Below are 21,873 nucleotides of genomic sequence, written 5' to 3' on the forward strand. Positions count from 1 at the left end.
CCGGCACATCTTAATCGGGCAGCCATGAACATACAGTGACCACGTCTGTGGCATTTCAAATGTAGCCAAGTGGAGCTGGCGGACCGGCAGCCAATCAGGGAAGCGGCAGTAGCAGTGGCTCCTGATTGGCTGACGGACTGCCAGTTCTGACTGGCTGGCTGCCAGCGCTACATTTGAAATGCCGCCGGCGCGGTAACTGTGTGTCCATGGCTACTGTCCGCCTAATAGTAAGCAATACTTAAGTATCGCTACCTACACCCACCCTCCCTCACTGCTCCCGACAACCTCCCTCCCGCTCTGCTCCTGACATCCTCCCTGCTCGCTACACCCACCCTCCCTTCCTGCTCCTTATATCCATTCTTCTGTGCTGCTCCCTACATCCTCCCTGCTCCCTACTTCCACCCTCCCGCTGCTCCCTACACCCACCCTCCCTTCCTGCTCCTTACATCCATTCTTCTGTGCTGCTCTCTACAACCTCCCTGCTCCCTACACCCACCCTCCCGCTGCACCCTACAAGTTCCCTACACCCACCCTCCCTTCCTGCTCCTTATATCCATTCTTCTGTGCTGCTCCCTACATCCTCCCTGCTCCCTACACCAACCCTCCCGCTGCTCCCTACACCCACCACCCTCCCTTGCTGCCCTCCACATCTAGTCTCCCTGCTCCCTACACTGATCCTTACTGCAATCCCGGGATTGAGCGTTTTTCAATACCAAATCCTGGGATTGAAAAAACGGCCCAGGATTGGCCTCCCTAGACTAAGCGCTTGAATTAATATAATTCTGTTTATTATTTGCTAATTTGGGAGTAAAAAGACACTTATTATTTTCAGCAGGAGTCAGAAGCGCCATTTTTGACTATACATTATTCTGGGTTATTTTAAGGGCCCTACACACATACCGATCCGCCGCCGAGCTGCCTGACGGCGGATACGGGCGACACGGCGGTGGGGAGGGGGGGCAGTGACGGGGGGAATGAAGTTTCTTCACTCCCCCCGTCACCCAGCTCCATAGAAGTGCAGATCATCCATATTGGCCTGCATGCACAGGCGACGGGGCACCAGCGATGAACGAGCGGGAGGCCGCACATCATTCATCTCTGGTGCCTCCACACTGCACAATATGAACGGTATCTCGTTCATATCTTTCACTAAAATCGCGCAGTGTGTAGGGCCCATAAGTCACAAAGGTAGTTAAACTACAGCTGCATTAATGAGGAAAAGGTGACAATTATTTTTTCTCTTGTGACATCAGAGTTTTTGGCCAGCTTTTGAGCAAGAGCTATTTTTTGCACAGTACTAGGGGTGAATTGCAGTAGAACACAGCAATGTGGTCACAATAATGCACTTGTTTGCCCAGCAGAGGGTAAATTAAAAGCTTTATTTAATGTTGCAAAATACAAAAAACAGCTAAAGACATAACACACTAAAAAGTGTTCCTGACATAGGGCCTAATTCAGATCTGATGGCAGCAGCAAATTTGTTAGCTAATGGGCAAAACCATGGGGGTCATTCCGAGTTGTTCGCTCGTTGCCGATTTTCGCTATACTGCGATTAGTCGCTTACTGCGCATGCGCAAGGTACACAGAGCGCATGCGCTTAGTTTTTTTACTAAAAACTTAGCTGTTTTGCTGTGGCTTCTGCGGCGCTTTTCAGTCGCACTGGTGTTCGGTAAATGATTGACAGGAAAGGGGCGTTTCTGGGTGGTAACTCAGCGTTTTCACGGCGTTGGCTAAAAAACGCAGGCGTGCCAGGATAAAACGCGGGAGTGTCTGGAGAAACGGGGGAGTGGCTGGACGAACGCAGGGCGTGTTTGTGACGTCAGACCAGGAAGGAAACGGCCTGAGCTGATCGCAGTGTAGGAGTAAGTCTCGAGCTACTCAGAAACTGCTAAGAATTTTCTATTCGCAATTCTGCTAATCTTTCATTCGCTATTCTGCTATGCTAAGATACACTCCCAGAGGGCGGCGGCCTAGCGTGTGCAATGCTGCTAAAATCTGCTAGCGAGCGAACAACTCGGAATGACCCCCCATGTGCACTGCAGGGGGGGGGGGGGGGGAACAGATATAACATGTGCAGAGAGATTTGGGTGGGGTGTGTTCAAACTGAAATCTAAATTGCAGTGTAAAAATAAAGCAGCCAGTATTTACCCTGCACAGAAACAAAATGACCCACACAAGTCTGATGGTGTGTACTATATAGTCAAAATCGTAAGAAAAGTTAGTGCAGATCGCAAGGTGCGATCCCGATTCGATGCCGATGCGCGGTCCCGTGTAGTCGGCATCGCAAGCCTAGATAGACTGTGCAGGCAAGTCAATTTTGACTATCTGTATAGAAGAGATAGTCAAAATTGACACTTAGCCACATCGCACATAGTCAGTATCGCAAGCACAGTCATTATGTGCTTGCGATACTGACTATGTGCCGACCTAGTCCCTGTCTGTCGCATAGTGGGAATCGGACATAGCCCGAATCTCACCATGTGTACGGGCCTTGACTCTCTCTGCACATGTTATATCTGTCCCCCTGCAGAGCACATGGGCCCTCATTCTGAGTTGTTCGCTCGCTAGCTGCTTTTAGCAGCATTGCACACGCTAGGCCGCCGCCCTCTGGGAGTGTATCTTAGCATAGTAGAATAGCGAACGAAAAATTAGCAAAACTGCTAAATAATTCTTAGCAGTTTCTGAGTAGCTCCGGACCTACTCACAGATTGCGATCAGCTCAGCTCGTTTAGTTCCTGGTTTGACTTCACAAACGCCCTGCGTTCGGCAAGCCACTCCCCCGTTTCTCCAGACACTCCTGCGTTTTTCCCTGACACGCCTGCGTTTTTTAGCAAACGCCGGGAAAACGCTGAGTTGCCGCCCAGAAACGCCCCTTTCCTGTCAATCATTTATTGAACACCAGTGCGACTGAAAAGCGCCGCAGAAGCCACAGCAAAACAGCTAAGTTTTGTGTTAAATAACTAAGCGCATGCGCCCTGCGTGCCTTGCGCATGCGCAATTTGCAACAAATCACAGCATAGCGAAAATCGGCAACTTGGAATGACCCCCATGGTTTTGTCCATTAGCTAACAAATTTGCTGCTGCAATCAGATCTGAATTAGGCCCATAGTGAGGACCCACACTCCTTCACTGTTAAAGTCCTGGAGCTTAATTTATGAAGCAGTGGCTTTTGTAAACTGCAATATCCCGGCAGGCTGGTGGTGAAAATTTAAACCGGCACTCACAATTAGTGTAAAGCAAGCTGGCCTTTACACTGTGGGTGCCGTTTAAAATTTCCACCTCCAACCCTGCCCGGAAGAGTCACTGCTTCTTAAATAAAACCCTTGAACTTTACCACTCCTTCAGACTTGGCACCGATTATAATCTTTCACTAGGGGCAGCATTGACAATGTAGGTGCAGAAAATGTACACATTCAAAAAACAATGTATGTGAAATCTGTTAATTCGTAAGTATAAAACCTGAAACAAACGTAGCACAGATTGGCCCCAATATTTCTGTGATATATGATCATTAAATGAGAGTCAAATAACACTGCCATGGAAGAATAAAGGAAACGTTCATGTGATGAAAGGCTGCGCTTTGACTTTCTTCACTTAAGCTAATCATGAGAGTTTAGCCCTCAGCAAAAACTGCATTAATCATGCAAAGTGAATTTGCAGAGGGGACATTAGATTGTACTTTGGGGAGTGAACTTACTTCCACACAACACATAGAAGTAAGCACAATGATGCTAAAAAATGCCACACTGTGCTATTTTGTGTCTCGTAAATGACTAGTAGTGTTTACCATACAGACACAGAGATGCATGCTTTAAGACATGATGTCAGTTATGTCCAGTATAAGCCTTTCTAGGATAGATTGACTATGACATTTGTTACTAACAGCCAAACAGAACTGTACAATGTTTCCACTTAATAACTGCCAGATGATAGTTGCTGAACATGAGGGCTGACCATCTACCTAAATGACTACTGGCAAATGAGAATGATAGAACTATATATGCTGGTTACCCTTGATCTCAAGGAAAGTATATGCCTGGCAAAAGTCTAGAATTTTATTAAGCAGTTCCTATTTTAGGGCAAAAGACCTGTATGAACAAAGTGGGTGTGGCTTGTGTTGTAGGTATTGTGGTGCAGATGTATTAACCCAAAGAAGTGATAAAGCAGTGAAACGTGCAAGGTGATAAACGCAGCAGCCAATCCAGTGGCGTAACTACTGCCCCCGCAGTCCTCGCGGTGGCTTGGGGGCGAGGGGCTGCGGGGGCGCCACTGCCTTAGAACAGATTGACATGCGGACGAGCGTCCGCATGTCAATCTGCGGTCTCCTCTCCCTCCCTGCTGTGTTGGAGGGACACGGAACGCACATCGCGCGTCTCTCCTGTGTCCCTCCCTGGCTCTCCCCCGGCCGGTCTAAGGAAGTGCCGTTCGTGAGCTCTGATTGGCTCACGAACCGGCACTTCCTTTATTAGACCAGCGGGGGAGAGCCAGGTGAGACGCGCAATGCGCTCCGTGTCCCTCCAACACATGGGGGGGGGGGAGGCCGGGGGAGCAGGCACTTGGGGCATATACCTGGCACTGTGGGGGGCAGATCTGGCACTGGGGGCACATACCTGGCACTGTGGGGGGCAGATCTGGCACTGGGGGCATATACCTGGCACTGTGGGGGCAGATCTGGCACTGGGGGCATATACCTGGCACTGTGGGGGCAGATCTGGCACTGGGGGCATATACCTGGCACTGTGGGGGCAGATCTGGCACTGGGGGCATATACCTGGCACTGTGGGGGGGGGGGGGGGGAGATCTGGCACTGGGGGCATATACCTGGCACTGTGGGGGCAGATCTGGCACTGGGGGCATATACCTGGCACTGTGGGGGGAAGATCTGGCACTGGGGGCATATACCTGGCACTGTGGGGGCAGATCTGGCACTGGGGGCATATACCTGGCACTGTGGGGGCAGATCTGGCACTGGGGGCATATACCTGGCACTGTGGGGGGAAGATCTGGCACTGGGGGCATATACCTGGCACTGTGGGGGGGGGGGGGGGGGGGAGATCTGGCACTGGGGGCATATACCTGGCACTGTGGGGGCAGATCTGGCACTGGGGGCATATACCTGGCACTGTGGGGGGAAGATCTGGCACTGGGGGCATATACCTGGCACTGTGGGGGCAGATCTGGCACTGGGGGCATATACCTGGCACTGTGGGGGCAGATCTGGCACTGGGGGCATATACCTGGCACTGTGGGGGGGGAAAGATCTGGCACTGGGGGCATATACCTGGCACTGTGGGGGCAGATATGGCACTGAGGGCATATACCTGGCACTGTGGGGGGAAGATCTGGCACTGGGGGCATATACCTGGCACTGTGGGGGGGGGGGGGGGGGGAGATCTGGCACTGGGGGGCATATACCTGGCACTGTGGGGGCAGATCTGGCACTGGGGGCATATACCTGGCACTGTGGGGGGAAGATCTGGCACTGGGGGCATATACCTGGCACTGTGGGGGGGGGGGGGAAAGATCTGGCACTGGGGGCATATACCTGGCACTGTGGGGGCAGATCTGGCACTGGGGGCATATACCTGGCACTGTGGGGGGAAGATCTGGCACTGGGGGCATATACCTGGCACTGTGGGGGCAGATCTGGCACTGGGGGCATATACCTGGCACTGTGGGGGCAGATCTGGCACTGGGGGCATATACCTGGCACTGTGGGGGGAAGATCTGGCACTGGAGGCATATACCTGGCACTGTGGGGGAATATCTGGCACTGGGGGCATATACCTGGCACTGTGGGGGAATATTTGGCACTGGGGGGAGCAGGCACTGAGGGGGCATATGTGGCACTGGGGGGGGGGTATATGTGGCACTGGGGGCATGTACCTGGCACTGTGGGGGAATATCTGGCACTAGGGGCATATACCTGGCACTGTGGGGGAATATCTGGCACTGGGGGCATATGTGGCACTGGGAGCATGGCCCTAGCAACAAGCACTACCCCCTAGCAACGAGCATGACACCCAGTGCATGAAACCCCTGGCAACGAGCATGACACCCTGAGCATGAAAACCCCTGGCACCGTGCATGGAACCAAGAGCATGAAACCCCTGGCAACGAGCAGGTAATTTAAAAGTAATTAGAAGCCTTACTGTAGAACTTAATGTGTAATGGGCATTATGGTGTGTGGCATAATGTATCACGGACATTGCGGTGTGTGTCATAATGTATCAGGCATTACGGTGTGTTGTATACTATATCACGGGCATTGTGGTATGTGGTATAATGTCTCAGGATCATTGTGGTGTGTGTCATACTGTGTCACAGACATTGTATGTGCTATAATGTATCAGGGGCATTGCAGTGTGTAGCATAATGTATAACGGGCATTGCGATTCCTGTCATAATGTGTCACAGGCATTACGGTGTGTGGCATAATGTGTCTCGGGCATTACAGTGTGTGCATATTGTGTCATGTGCATTATTGTATGTGGAATAATGTCTAAGGGCCATTGCAGTATGTGGAATAATGTATACTGGGCATTACTATAAGGAGGAAAAATGACAAATAATGTAAGGGGCATGAATCAGGATTTTTTTTCTTTCCTGTGGTGGCCAACGTCTGGGCGTGCAGGTTGCAAAACTGGGGTATAAGGTAGTCTTTTCCTGCAATGCCACGCCCTCCACGCAAAGCCACGCCCATTTCGACAAAGCCACACCCCCTTTTTGCCGGCGCGCGCATTTTTCTACCTTTGCTAGTGCCAATTATGGGGGGGGGGGGGCCAGAGGATTTTTTTGGCTTGGGGGAGAAAAATTTCTAGTTACGCCACTGAGCCAATCAGCTCCTAACTATCATTTTTCAGGTCTGTAATGATTGGCTGGTGCGTTATCAGCTTGCGCTTATCACTGCTTTATCAATTCTTTATCCCTTCTCCAGGTTAATACATCTGCCCCAGTATGTCATGATGTTCCCTCAGGTATGGTAGCAGTTATAAAAGTATAAATTTAGCATGGCTGGTAGACAGTGAGGGCTAGTACCAAATGTGGTGTTGTTAATATTGCAATGTGACAGACAATTTGCCAAATGTGTATAATCAGAGGGAAGTCTCTGTACACTACTATAACAATAGTAGTTTATATATCTGTTCCTCCAACCTAGTCATGTTTTATTTGTTATCTACCACAACATATCTTACCGTGTCCCACTTAGCCTTTGCTCTCTCCTCTTCAAATTTGGCAAATTCACGACGGTCATGGATAGTAATGAGCAGTTTCCAAATAAGTAGAGCCACCAGGCCTATGAGCAGAATGGCTCCCATGACGGACATTAAGACCACAAGGATGTCAGGTCCCTGAGGGCATTCTGTGTAGAATAAACAATATGTTATTTGAAGTAGATACAGAGGAGGCTCTAACAGTAACTGACACTAAAGTTATTGAGTCCGTAAAACCAGTGTGCTCAGATTCAGGCTATGTACTTATGGTCATTTGTACACCTAGCTGTGTTACACTGCAATGCGTTTATCACTCTTGTAGACTCTTCAGGAGCCACACTATGCATGTGCTGATCTGGACCTGCGTTGTTGCTCGCAGTGCCCCAAAAGCCACATGCTACTGACATTTGGGGTTGGGGAGTGTTCCAGAAATGGCGTGTCGGCACCAGTGGCTGCATCCTTGGATGTATTTTCACTAGCCCCGGCAACGTGATTTTGCAGAACATCATAAGTAACCTGGAAATTGAATGTAAAGAGGACTTGATGGCAGAACACAGTGCATCTCTGGAGACTGAAATCTTCAGTATCCTTTATAGCTGTGTTCCATACTTAGACATACTGGGGGGTAATTCCAAGTTGATCGCAGCAGGAATTTTGTTAGCAGTTGGCCAAAACCATGTGCACTGCAGGGGAGGCAGATTTAACATGTGCAGAGAGAGTGAGATTTGGGTGTGGTGTGTTCAATCTGTAATCTAAATTGCAGTGTAAAAATAAAGCAGCCAGTATTTACCCTGCAGAGAAACAATCTAACCCACCCAAATCTAACTCTTTCTGCACATGTTATATCTGCCTCCCCTGCAGTGCACATGGTTTTGCCCAACTGCTAACAAAATTCCTGCGGCGATCAACTTGGAATTACCCCCACTGTCATATACAGATATTTCCTCATACATCTTTGCTGCAGTCATGCCAAACAAACACTTTGGCACACCATGTTGCATGAGAATCTTCTAGCATCAGGCATCTTTTTGCTTCTTTTTTACTAAAAATGCATCTTAGTTGCATCGCAATGTGACTAGGATGCATCAGGAGACTGTGCTGACTAATTTCTTATATGACACTTGTATATCGTGTATGCAACTGATGCCGGGTACACACTGGAATGATGTGTACTCTGTAGACATCACGGGCAATGGGACAATGCATCGGCAAGTGTACAGTATACACACTTGATGATGCAGGGGGTCAGTGGAGTGGTAGGGGATGCTATGCTGCATTTGGCAGCATGGCCGACCAGAAGACATCATTAAGGACGGCGGAGGCACGCGGATTGTGCATACACACTAGACTATGGCCCTCATTCCGAGTCGTTCGCTCGGTAATTTTCTTCGCATCGCAGTGAAATTCCGCTTAGTACGCATGCGCAATATTCGCACTGCGACTGCGCCAAGTAATTTTACAATGAAGATAGTATTTTTACTCACGGCTTTTTCTTCGCTCTGGCGAACGTAGTGTGATTGACAGGAAATGGGTGTTACTGGGCGGAAACACGGCGTTTTCGGGGCGTGTGGATAAAAACGCTACCGTTTCCGGAAAAAACGCAGGAGTGGCCGGAGAAACGGGGGAGTGTCTGGGCGAACGCTGGGTGTGTTTATGACGTCAAACCAGGAACGACAAGCACTGAACTGAACGCAGATGCCGAGTAAGTCTGAAGCTACTCTGAAACTGCTAAGTAGTTTGTAATCGCAATATTGCGAATACATCGGTCGCAATTTTAAGAAGCTAAGATACACTCCCAGTAGGCGTAGGCTTAGCGTGAGCAACTCTGCTAAATTCGCCTTGCGAGCGATCAACTCGGAATGAGGGCCTATATTGCCGATATATCATTCCGATCCATGTCGTAGTGTGTACCCGCCTTGAGTCGCTGAATCTAAGTGCTACATTGTAACAGCTGCAGCTTTTTTCAATATAAGTATACGGACTCAGTCACACACAATATACAAGTGTCATATATCAAATTACTCAGCACAGTCTCCCGTGTGTCCTAGTCGCATTGTGTTGCGATTGAGACACGTTGTCAGCAAAAAAAAGACACCAGACATTAGCAGAGTTGCCCAGGACCTGGCGGCTCACTCATGCCAGGCATCTCGCACTGCATGTCGTATTAAGGTTAGATGTATGAGGACATATTGGTAAGTAGCCCACAGATCCAAGGTATGATTTGCTGTTGGTATCTGCAGACACATTATCCACAGTGTGATCAAAGTGCTTTGTCCTACAACATTATGCCATGACCAGCCTGTCTCTATCGCACTGTAGGAGTAGGTCCTGGGCTACGCACAGACTGCACAGACAGGAAAAATCATGCAGTGGTGAGTGAGTTGCGAACGGATTTGCAGCTTGACCAGCGTACGCAGAGATTTTCGCAAGGCATACGCACACTTGCACGGGGCAGGTATTCACTCTGTCTGGGCGGTCACTATCTGATCGCAAACCTCTGCAAATTCGCAGAGGAGCGATCAGGTCTGAATTAGGCCCATAGAACTTATATTATTTCTAAAATCAAGACCTTAGTGCCTTAAAAGATGCAATGATTTCCATTATAGTTAACCACAAAAAGTATCAAGCAAAATCAATTTTGTTATTTTAGTATATACAGATGTGTCCTTATTTACCCATCTTTTTTGCACCAAATGGCACAAGACCCATGCCGGGACTTAGACACTGCGCACGGGTAGCAACTTTCTGACTTTTGCAATTTCCCCTAAATCTTGCACAGCATAGCAACTTTTTGTACACTACAGTTGCAGGGCCTAATTCAGATCTGATCGCAGCAGCAAATTTGTTAGCTAATGCGCAAAACCATGGGGGTCATTCAGACCTGATCGCTGCTGTGCACAGCAGCCGATCAGGTGTGAACTGCGCATGCGCCAGCACCGCAGTGTGCCGGCGCATGCCAGACAGCCGACGGCCATCTCAGCCCTGCGGTCGCCTCTGCCTGATTGACAGGCAGAGGCGGTCGCTGGGCGGGCCAGCGGCGTTTGGCTGCCGTTTTAGGGGCTTGGTCTGGGCAACGCAGGAGTGCCCGGACCAATGCGGGGGGTGGGCTGCGGCGGCTGCGTGACGTCAGACGCAGCCGATGCGACCCGGACAGCGACGAGTAGCTCCCTGCCAGCGCGCAGGAGCTGCGCTGGTAGGGAGCTACTCGTCAAGTGCTTTTGTACTTGTGCGGCGGGGCAGAGCCAGACATGCGGGGCAGACCAGCCCTGTCCTGGGTGTCCCCCCGCATGTCTGAGTAACTGATCGTAGCGGCTACGATCAACTCTGAATTAGGCCCCATGTGCACTGCAGGGGGAGCAGATATAACATTTGCAGAGAGATTTAGGTGGGTTATTTTGTTTCTGTGCAGGGTAAATACTGGCTGCTTTATTTTTACACTGCAATTTAGATTTCAGTTTGAACACACCACACCCAAATCTAACTCTCTCTGCACGTTATATCTGCCCCCCCTGCAGTGCACATGGTTTTGCCCATTAGCTAACACATTTGCTGCTGCGATCAGATCTGAATTAGGCTCGCAGTGTACTGGGTGCATCGGATTTGTACTTTTGTCACAATCGTGGCAGTGTAATATTGTACATTGAACATTGCGTTACAGATCGCTGTGTCATGCAAAGACCTTTGTGCTTTAGTCACATTTGCAGTTCAAAACAGACGTAAATTCAGTAAAATACTGAGCAATGAGATACGGTGGTGTATCTTAGTCACATTTTTCATGGCCTCATGTTGTGTGATTTAAAATAAGATTTTACTCAATGGTAAATCTATTTCTCGTAGTCCGTAGTGGATGCTGGGAACTCCGAAAGGACCATGGGGAATAGCGGCTCCGCAGGAGTCTGGGCACAACTAAAAGAAAGCTTTTAGACTACCTGGTGTGCACTGGCTCCTCCCACTATGACCCTCCTCCAAGCCTCAGTTAGGATACTGTGCCCGGAAGAGCTGACACAATAAGGAAGGATTTTGAATCCCGGGTAAGACTCATACCAGCCACACCAATCACACCGTATAACTCGTGATACCATATCCAGTTAACAGTATGAAACATAACTGAGCCTCTCAACAGATGGCTCATAACAATAACCCTTTAGTGAACAATAACTATGTACAAGTATTGCAGACAATCCGCACTTGGGATGGGCGCCCAGCATCCACTACGGACTACGAGAAATAGATTTACCGGTGAGTAAAATATTATTTTCTCTAACGTCCTAGTGGATGCTGGGAACTCCGAAAGGACCATGGGGATTATACCAAAGCTCCCAAACGGGCGGGAGAGTGCGGATGACTCTGCAGCACCGAATGAGAGAACTCAAGGTCCTCCTCAGCCAGGGTATCAAATTTGTAGAATTTTGCAAACGTGTTTGCCCCTGACCAAGTAGCAGCTCGGCAAAGTTGTAAAGCCGAGACCCCTCAGGCAGCCGCCCAAGATGAGCCCACCTTCCTTGTAGAATGGGCTTTAACTGATTTAGGATGCGGCAGTCCCGCCGCAGAATGCGCCAGCTGAATTGTGCTACAAATCCAGCGAGCAATAGTCTGCTTAGAAGCAGGAGCACCCAGTTTGTTGGGTGCATACAGTATAAATAGCGAGTCAGTTTTCCTGACTCCAGCCGTCCTGGAAACATAAATTTTCAAGGCCCTGACTACGTCCAGTAACTTGGAATCCTCCAAGTCGCTAGTAGCCGCAGGCACTACAATAGGTTGGTTCAAGTGAAAAGCAGATACCACCTTAGGGAGAAACTGGGGACGAGTCCTCAATTCTGCCCTATCCATATGGAAAATCAGATAAGGGCTTTTAAATGACAAAGCCGCCAATTCTGATACACGCCTGGCCGAAGCCAAGGCCAATAACATGACCACTTTCCACGTGAGATATTTTAGATCCACGGTCTTTAGTGGCTCAAACCAATGTGATTTTAGGAAACTCAACACCACGTTGAGATCCCAGGGTGCCACTGGAGGCACAAAAGGGGGCTGAATATGCAGCACTCCTTTTACAAATGTCTGAACTTCAGGTAGTGAAGCTAGTTCTTTTTTGCCTGTAGGAAGTGCAGAAATCGACCCAGGTGAAATTCCTCTGTTGGGGCCTTACTGGCCTCACACCAAGCAACATATTTTCGCCATATGCGGTGATAATGTTTTACAGTTACATCTTTCCTGGCTTTAATCAGCGTAGGAATGACATCCTCCGGAATGCCCTTTTCCTTTAGGATCCGGCGTTCAACCGCCATGCCGTCAAACGCAGCCACGGTAAGTCTTGGAACAGACAGGGCCCCTGCTGCAGCAGGTCCTGTCTGAGCGGCAGAGGCCATGGGTCCTCTGAGATCATCTCTTGAAGTTCCGGGTACCACGCTCTTCTTGGCCAATCCGGAACCACGAGTATTGTCCTTACTCCTCGTTTTCTTATTATTCTCAGTACCTTTGGTATGAGAGGCAGAGGAGGGAACACATAAACTGACTGGTACACCCACGGTGTCACTAGAGCGTCCACCGCTATCGCCTGAGGGTCCCTTGACCTGGCGCAATATCTCTCTAGTTTTTTGTTTAGGCGGGACGCCATCATGTCCACCTGTGGCCGTTCCAAACGATTTACAATCAGTGTGAAGACTTCTGGATGAAGTCCCCACTCTCCCGGGTGGAGGTCGTGCCTGCTGAGGAAGTCTGCTTCCCAGTTGTCCACTCCCGGAATGAACACTGCTGACAGTGCTAGTACGTGATTTTCCGCCCATCGGAGAATCCTTGTGGCTTCTGCCATTGCCGTCCTGCTTCTTGTGCCGCCCTGTCGGTTTACATGGGCGACCGCCGTGATGTTGTCTGACTGGATCAGTACCGGCTGGTGTAGAAGCAGGGGTTTTGCCTGACTTAGGGCATTGTAAATGGCCCTTAGTTCTAGAATATTTATGTGTAGGGAAGTCTCCTGACTCGACCATAGTCCTTGGAAGTTTCTTCCCTGTGTGACTGCCCCCCAGCCTCGAAGGCTGGCATCCGTGGTCACCAGGACCCAGTCCTGTATGCCGAATCTGCGGCCCTCTAGAAGATGAGCACTCTGCAGCCACCACAGCAGAGACACCCTGGTTCTTGGAGACAGGGTTATTAGCCGATGCATCTGAAGATGCGATCCGGACCATTGGTCCAACAGGTCCCACTGAAAGATTCTGGCATGGAACCTGCCGAAAGGAATTCCTTCGTAAGAAGTCACCATCTTTCCCAGGACTCGCGTGCAGTGATGCACCGACACCTGTTTTGGTTTCAGGAGGTCTCTGACTAGAGATGACAGCTCCTTGGCTTTCTCCTCCGGGAGAAACACTTTTTTCTGGACTGTGTCCAGAATCATTCCCAGGAACAGTAGACGTGTCGTCGGAACCAGCTGTGACTTTGGAATATTCAGAATCCAACCGTGCTGGTGTAGCACCTCCTGAGATAGTGCTACTCCTACCAACAACTGCTCCCTGGATCTCGCCTTTATTAGGAGATCGTCCAAGTACGGGATAATTAAAACTCCCTTTTTTCGAAGGAGTATCATCATTTCCGCCATTACCTTGGTAAACACCCTCGGTGCCGTGGACAGTCCAAACGGCAGCATCTGGAATTGGTAATGGCAATTCTGTACCGCAAATCTGAGGTACTCCTGGTGAGGATGATAAATGGGGACATGCAGGTAAGCATCCTTGATGTCCAGGGATACCATGTAATCCCCCTCGTCCAGGCTTGCAATAACCGCCCTGAGCGATTCCATCTTGAACTTGAATTTTTTTATGTATGTGTTCAAGGATTTCAAATTTAAAATGGGTCTCACCGAACCGTCCGGTTTCGGTACCACAAACAGTGTGGAATAGTAACCCCGTCCTTGTTGAAGTAGGGGCACCTTGACTATCACCTGCTGGGAATACAGCTTGTGAATTGCCTCTAGCACTGCCTCCCTGCCTGAGGGAGTTGTTGGCAAGGCAGATTTGAGGAAACGGCGGGGGGGAGACGCCTCGAATTCCAGCTTGTACCCCTGAGATACTACTTGAAAGATCCAGGGATCCACCTGTGAGCGAGCCCACTGATCGCTGAAATTTTTGAGGCGGCCCCCCACCGTACCTGGCTCCGCCTGTGGAGCCCCACCGTCATGCGGCGGACTTGGAAGAAGCGGGGGAGGACTTTTGCTCCTGGGAACCTGCTGTTTGTAGCAGCCTTTTTCCCCTACCTCTGCCTCTGGACAGAAAAGACCCGCCTTTTCCTCGCCTGCTTTTCTGGGTCCGAAAGGACTGTACCTTATAAAACGGCGCTTTCTTAGGCTGTGAGGGAACATGGGGTAAAAATGCTGACTTCCCAGCTGTTGCTGTGGAAACTAGGTCCGAGAGACCATCCCCGAATAACTCCTCACCCTTATAAGGCAAAACTTTCATGTGCCTTTTGGAATCTGCATCCCCTGTCCACTGCCGGGTCCATAAGCCTCTCCTAGCAGAAATGGACAATGCACTTATTTTAGATGCCAGCCGGCAGATCTCCCTCTGTGCATCTCTCATGTATAAGACTGAGTCTTTAATATGCTCTATGGTTAGCAGAATAGTGTCCCTGTCTAGGGTGTCAATATTTTCTGACAGGGAATCTGACCATGCAGCGGCAGCACTGCACATCCATGCTGACGCAATAGCTGGTCTAAGTATAATGCCTGAGTGTGTATATACAGACTTCAGGATTGCCTCCTGCTTTCTATCCGCAGGCTCCTTCAGGGCGGCCGTATCCGGAGACGGAAGTGTCACCTTTTTAGACAAACGTGTGAGCGCTTTATCCACCCTAGGAAGTGTTTCCCAACGTGCCCTATCCTCTGGCGGGAAAGGGAACGCCATTAGTAATTTTTTAGAGATTACCAATCTTTTATCGGGGAAACCCCACGCTTCTTCACACACTTCATTTAATTCTTCAGATGGGGGAAAAACTACGGGTAGTTTTTTCTCCCCAAACATAATACCCTTTTTAGTGGTACCTGGGTTTATATCCGAAATGTGTAACACCTCTTTCATTGCCTCAATCATGCAACGAATGGCCCTAGTGGACATTAGATTAGACTCATCGTCGTCGACGTATCCGTGTCGACATCTGCGTCTGCCATCTGAGGTAGCGGGCGTTTTAGAGCCCCTGATGGCCTTTGAGACACCTGGGCAGGCACGAGCTGAGAAGCCGGCTGTCCCGCATTTGGCATGTCGTCAAATTTTTTGTGTAAGGAGTCGACACTTGCACGTAATTCCTTCCATAAAACCATCCACTCAGGTGTCTGCCCCGCAGGGGGTGACATCACTTCTATAGGCATCTGCTCCGCCTCCACATAATTTTCCTCATCAAACATGTCGACACAGCCGTACCGACACACCGCACACACACCGGGAATGCTCTAACAGAGGACAGGACCCCACAGAAGCCCTTTGGGGAGACAGAGAGAGAGTATGCCAGCACACACCAGAGCGCTATATAATACAGGGACTAACTGAATTATGTCCCCTATAGCTGCTATAATATTTACTGCGCCTTAATTTAGTGCCCCCCCTCTCTTTTTTACCCTTTCTGTAGTGTAGACTGCAGGGGAGAGCCAGGGAGCTTCCTTCCAGCGGAGCTGTGAGGGAGAAATGGCGCCAGTGTGCTGAGGGAGATAGCTCCGCCCCTTTTTCGCATACTTTTCTCCCGCTTTTTTAAGGATTCTGGCAGGGGTATTTATCACATATATAGCCTCTGGGGCTATATATTGTGATTATTTTGCCAGCCAAGGTGTTTTTATTGCTGCTCAGGACGCCCCCCCCCAGCGCCCTGCACCCTCAGTGACCGGAGTGTGAAGTGTGTATGAGGAGCAATGGCGCACAGCTGCCAGGCCAGTTCCATGCGGTCAATCCCTCTGGAGCTAATGGTGTCCAGTAGCCTAAGAAGCCCAAGCTAGCTGCAAGCAGGTAGGTTCGCTTCTTCTCCCCTTAGTCCCTCGTTGCAGTGAGCCTGTTGCCAGCAGGTCTCACTGTAAAATAAAAAACCTAAAATATACTTTCTTTCTAGGAGCTCAGGAGAGCCCCTAGTGTGCATCCAGCTCGGCCGGGCACAAAAATCTAACTGAGGCTTGGAGGAGGGTCATAGTGGGAGGAGCCAGTGCACACCAGGTAGTCTAAAAGCTTTCTTTTAGTTGTGCCCAGACTCCTGCGGAGCCGCTATTCCCCATGGTCCTTTCGGAGTTCCCAGCATCCACTAGGACGTTAGAGAAAGATAGATAAGTGAGGACGCATCTGTAAATGTATTACATTCTCTCATCTATTTAACGTCTAACATGATTCTACCCACTATCTGAATTCCAGGAAGTGAAATCATGCCAGAAATGTTTTTTTTCTGTCCCAATGCAGTACTAATGGAACCACTGTTTATACATAAATACAAACTTTGGATTCTGCACAAATCTCACTTTAAACTAAAGACTAATAATGCCAGTTACCAGAGAGTTAATATCTGTGAGTCTGGGTTATTACTGAGGAAATATGTGATACATATAACAGCTTGTTAGAAAGGGTTATAAGAATTCCTGTAAAGTTTGTTTTCCTCCTGCACATACCAGTTTCAAGGACATGTTACTGAAAGTTTACGTGGGCGTTGTATGTTATTAATGACATATTTATTTCAGGGCAGAACACTGCCAGGGAAAAGCTACTTGCTACACTTTTAGACAGTTACTGCTAATCAGTATACTTTGGCTGTGGTAAGAATGACTGACTGTCTGAAAATGGAATATAAATTTAGCACTTTTCTAAAGGGAAATGCCACCTTTTATGAAAACATAGTATATTATAGTTCCATCAAAGCAGAGACTACTCCCATAATAGCACAGTGGTCACACGCACACTGTGGCTAGACACATTTTGTTGTGCTAATGCATTCAATTCACTAGGAACCAGAGGCAGAATGTTACCTGTTCGCAATGAATGAATATGTAGCACTCTCTGTGATGTCACTAGTTCCACAGAATAAGTGGGCTGTACTGTATTTTCAGAAACATTTAAATCAGACCACATTATGGGCGGGATGTAGTAACCTATGGCGGTACATTTCGCCACACTTTGCATTAATACTAATCGCATATTATGTACTAACATATGTGATTAGTATCACAGAGGACAGCTCTTCCGATAAGAGCTGTCCTTTGTGATGCCGGCACTTCCAGGTTTCAGCACCCCGTATCTGAATGGATCCCTCTCAGAGCACAATGTGGAAAGAAGCCCCTTGAGGCTGTAACACACGCGCCGGATTCTCCCTGATGGCAAAAAGCCGGACAAACTTTGTCCGGCTTTTTGCCATCCGGGAGAAACCGGCAGAGTCTCTCACACAGGACGGCTTTGAGCCTCTTAGACAGGACGGCTGTGTGATGCTGTGCGCATGCGCAGCATTAGACACGGCTTGGGAAAAAAACGTTGTGTGTGAAAGCTCCCCTTCACACACACGGATTACTGGCTGCAAAGACGGCCCGGCAGCCGGACCTTCCAGTGGATATTTCCAGCTGCAACCCGGCAGCCGGGCCGGGACCGTGCCGTGTGTATGGACACATTGCGCTCAATGTGTCTTTGCATCATGGCAGCGGTTAAAAGCCGGCCGGGTTTTTGCCGGGCGGCGCCAGCCGGGTAGTGTGTTTTAGCCCCTAGACTTCTATGGGGTAATACCACCCAAAGATGACATTACCCACCATACCGAAGCCCAGCATTACTGGGCTTAGTACATATGGGAAATGCTGTCAATGTCCAAAAAAGGGCTCTTGGCTGCATTTTCCCTTTAGTACATTCTGCCCTATGGCTACCTAAACTTTATGTAGGTGACTGGTTCTGTATAATATGAGATGCAAATGAAATAAATATATACATTTTTGCACAGCAGTACTAATTGCATAACTGCCAACCTCAGCATTTTGTTTCTCTAACAAATCTTTGCTTTTCTCAAATATTTTCCAGTTACATTAATCTGGGTTAAATTAAATGTTGGTAAATATGTTTCTCACAGGTTATAATAATTAGCAATAGGCAGAGAATGAACTGTGCAATTGCTGGGTTGGCAGCTATGTTGTTACCTCTTGCTGGTCAGTGACAGCAATATCACAGACAGACACAATAATACCCAGACATTATTGTGCTTCCACATAATCCCATCACCAGAACATGTAGTTACAGGCTTTCCTGCCCCAACCCCCCCCCCATGTGTAAAGAAAACGTCAAAGTTACAGCCATTAGTGAGCCCATGCTATTAAAATATATAAATAGCTAATTAATACACACACACAAAAAAAACAGACGTAGACCTGACTTCGGCGTATTCTCAATGCAGCATTACCTAGCAACTAAAGTATTATTTATTGTTAATTAAAAAAATACTTCAGCATAGAAGTGATTCCACTCCTAAGAACATCTATTTATATGTTTGCACCAATCAGTTTCAGGTTTCTGCAGTTGACAATGCTAAATGATCAAATATGGTAGTGTTTTATTGGTACCATAAGTTGTGTGACCACTGTCCGAATCTTACCTGCTTCATGAATGACATATAACACAGACTTCCCACTGGCGTCCTCATGGTACTGAAACCTGACCACACAGTCATTCTCGTCCTTATATGTGCAATTCACAGCATCCTTCCCATTATCACCTGAGGATGATATTGACAAATAAGCAAACACAAATTAAATTTTTAGCCCAACAACACTACCCACACCTCACGTCATCCCTGCCTCACTACCCACACCTCACTTCATCCCTGCGTCACTACCCACACCTCACTTCATCCCTGCGTCACTACCCACACCTCACTTCATCCCTGCGTCACTACCCACACCCCACTTCATCCCTGCGTCACTACCCACACCTCACTTCATCCCTGCGTCACTACCCACACCTCACTTCATCCCAGCGTCACTAGCCACATCCCACTTCATCCCAGCGTCACTACCCACACCTCACTTCATCCCTGCGTCACTACCCACACCTCACTTCATCCCTGCGTCACTACCCACACCTCACTTCATCCCTGCGTCACTACCCACACCTCACTTCATCCCTGCGTCACTACCCACACCTCACTTCATCCCTGCGTCACTACCCACACCTCACTTCATCCCTGCGTCACTACCCACACCTCACTTCATCCCTGCGTCACTAGCCACACCTCACTTCATCCCTGCGTCACTACCCACACCTCACTTCATCCCTGCGTCACTACCCACACCTCACTTCATCCCTGCGTCACTACCCACACCTCACTTCAACCCTGCGTCACTACCCACACCTCACTTCATCCCAGCATCACTAGCCACACCTCACTTCATCCCTGCGTCACTACCCACACCTCACTTCATCCCTGCGTCACTACCCACACCTCACTTCATCCCTGCGTCACTACCCACACCTCACTTCATCCCAGCGTCACTAGCCACACCTCACTTCATCCCTGCGTCACTACCCACACCTCACTTCATCCCTGCGTCACTACCCACACCTCACTTCATCCCTGCGTCACTACCCACACCTCACTTCATCCCTGCGTCATTAGCCACACCTCACTTCATCCCTGCGTCACTACCCACACCTCACTTCATCCCTGCGTCACTACCCACACCTCACTTCATCCCAGCGTCACTAGCCACACCTCACTTCATCCCTGCGTCACTACCCACACCTCACTTCATCCCTGCGTCACTACCCACACCTCACTTCATCCCAGCGTCACTAGCCACACCTCACTTCATCCCTGCGTCACTACCCACACCTCACTTCATCCCTGCGTCACTACCCACACCTCACTTCATCCCTGCGTCACTACCCACACCTCACTTCATCCCAGCGTCACTAGCCACACCTCACTTCATCCCTGCGTCACTACCCACACCTCACTTCATCCCTGCGTCACTACCCACACCTCACTTCATCCCTGCGTCACTACCCACACCTCACTTCATCCCTGCGTCACTAGCCACACCTCACTTCATCCCTGCGTCACTAGCCACACCTCACTTCATCCCTGCGTCACTACCCACACCTCACTTCATCCCTGCGTCACTACCCACACCTCACTTCAACCCTGCGTCACTACCCACACCTCACTTCATCCCAGCATCACTAGCCACACCTCACTTCATCCCTGCGTCACTACCCACACCTCACTTCAGCCCCATACCTAACCTCAGTCCAGCATCGTAACCCAAAACCTCACTCCAGCTTTGTCGCAACTCATACCTCACTTAAACCCAGTGTCACAAACCACACCTCACTTCAGACTAACCTCATAACCCATGACTCTTCAGCCAAGCATCACAACCAATATCATACTTGCCCATTCCTCTGTTTGACAGAACATTGATAATTTGTAGGGTTACTTCAAACAAGTGTGGCAAATAAAATGAGGTTCTGACGGAGTAGGAAATGGAATATCTTGGGTGGGTCTTGTTCATAATGTTTTGTTTTTTATTGAAAGATATGCTATACTCACCTAGCTCTTTCACAGACTCAATCTCATCACGACAAATTCTCTTGCACAAGGATTGCTCAATCCACGGGCCCCGCTCAAACTTCTTGCACTCCACACAGCTCCTATGTTACAGTGAGAGATAGAGGGTTATATGAAACAAAAATACAAAAGGAGAGTTGAGTTTTACAGATTGTAAAGGATTATAGGGAGCAATTTAGTACACTTCAGGGAGGTGATAGAGTTTAACACTGTAACTCACTTCTTAAAGGTGCAAGCATCTGGACAAGTTGGACACTTCTCACAAGTGTCTCCATATGAACCGGGCTGGGTGCAGTCACACTTCCCACAGATACACTGTCCCCTTCCACTGCACAAGAGCCCACTGCTGGACATACAGGTGTCTGTGCGTGTGGTGCAGTTGCAGTAACTTCCCGTCCAGTCAGATTCACAAATACAATCCCCACAGTTACACTGTCCATGTCCTGGTGGGGAAATAAAAACAATTTATAGAAAAGTGATGTTATGTATATTTATCATTCTAACAGATAAGGCTCTTTATTATGATTCTATATGTAAAGCAGCATATATGATCGAGAGTACTATCCTGATGTGCAGCCGGCTAATAATTATTTGTGTACTGACGATATACAAGTATACTTAATTAAATTACAAAATAAATTTGTGTGTGAGTTTGAGACTGTGCATTTACATGTAAGAACGTATGCAACAATGCCGTAAATGTCTTCTTAAAGAAACGGGTTTTATTTACAAAACGGCTTCCAGGCAGGTTGGAGGTGAAAATTTAGGGGCAGATATAACAGCAAGTGATATTCTTGCTGTTATATCACTTGCTGTTACATCTGCCCCTAAATTGACAGAAGCCCCATAAATGGGGCTTCTGTCAATCAGCTCCCAACTGTCATGTTTTTTAAAAATGACAGGAGCTCATTGTTAAATCTGCTCCTTAAAACGGGCCTGGCAGTAAAGCCCAGCATGCTGTACACTGACTGAGTGCCGTTATAGCCTGTATTTTTCACCTTGCCAATAATGCTTCCTGTTCTTTTTATATAACAAGGGGCATTTGGCTCATTGTAGCCCATTTCTCATTAATGTTACTGGCCATGTTTTGATTATATCTTCTCTTGTG

General features: G+C 48.7%; 1 protein-coding gene across 1 annotated transcript in view; it reads right to left on the reverse strand.

Annotated features, from left to right (window-relative positions):
• ITGB3 (integrin subunit beta 3) overlaps positions 1-21,873 on the reverse strand; it is a 158,169-nt gene that overhangs the window by 3,037 nt on the left and 133,259 nt on the right. Inside the window, exons 11-14 of the mRNA XM_063959453.1 lie at positions 20,986-21,208; positions 20,748-20,848; positions 18,792-18,911; positions 7,197-7,363 (exon numbers count right to left, since the gene is read on the reverse strand). Of these exons, the coding sequence (XP_063815523.1) occupies positions 7,197-7,363; positions 18,792-18,911; positions 20,748-20,848; positions 20,986-21,208 (611 nt within the window). The remainder of the gene's footprint in view (positions 1-7,196; positions 7,364-18,791; positions 18,912-20,747; positions 20,849-20,985; positions 21,209-21,873) is intronic.

Source organism: Pseudophryne corroboree, chromosome 3 (genome assembly GCF_028390025.1).
Source record: "Pseudophryne corroboree isolate aPseCor3 chromosome 3, aPseCor3.hap2, whole genome shotgun sequence".
Taxonomy (NCBI): Eukaryota; Metazoa; Chordata; class Amphibia; order Anura; family Myobatrachidae; genus Pseudophryne; species Pseudophryne corroboree.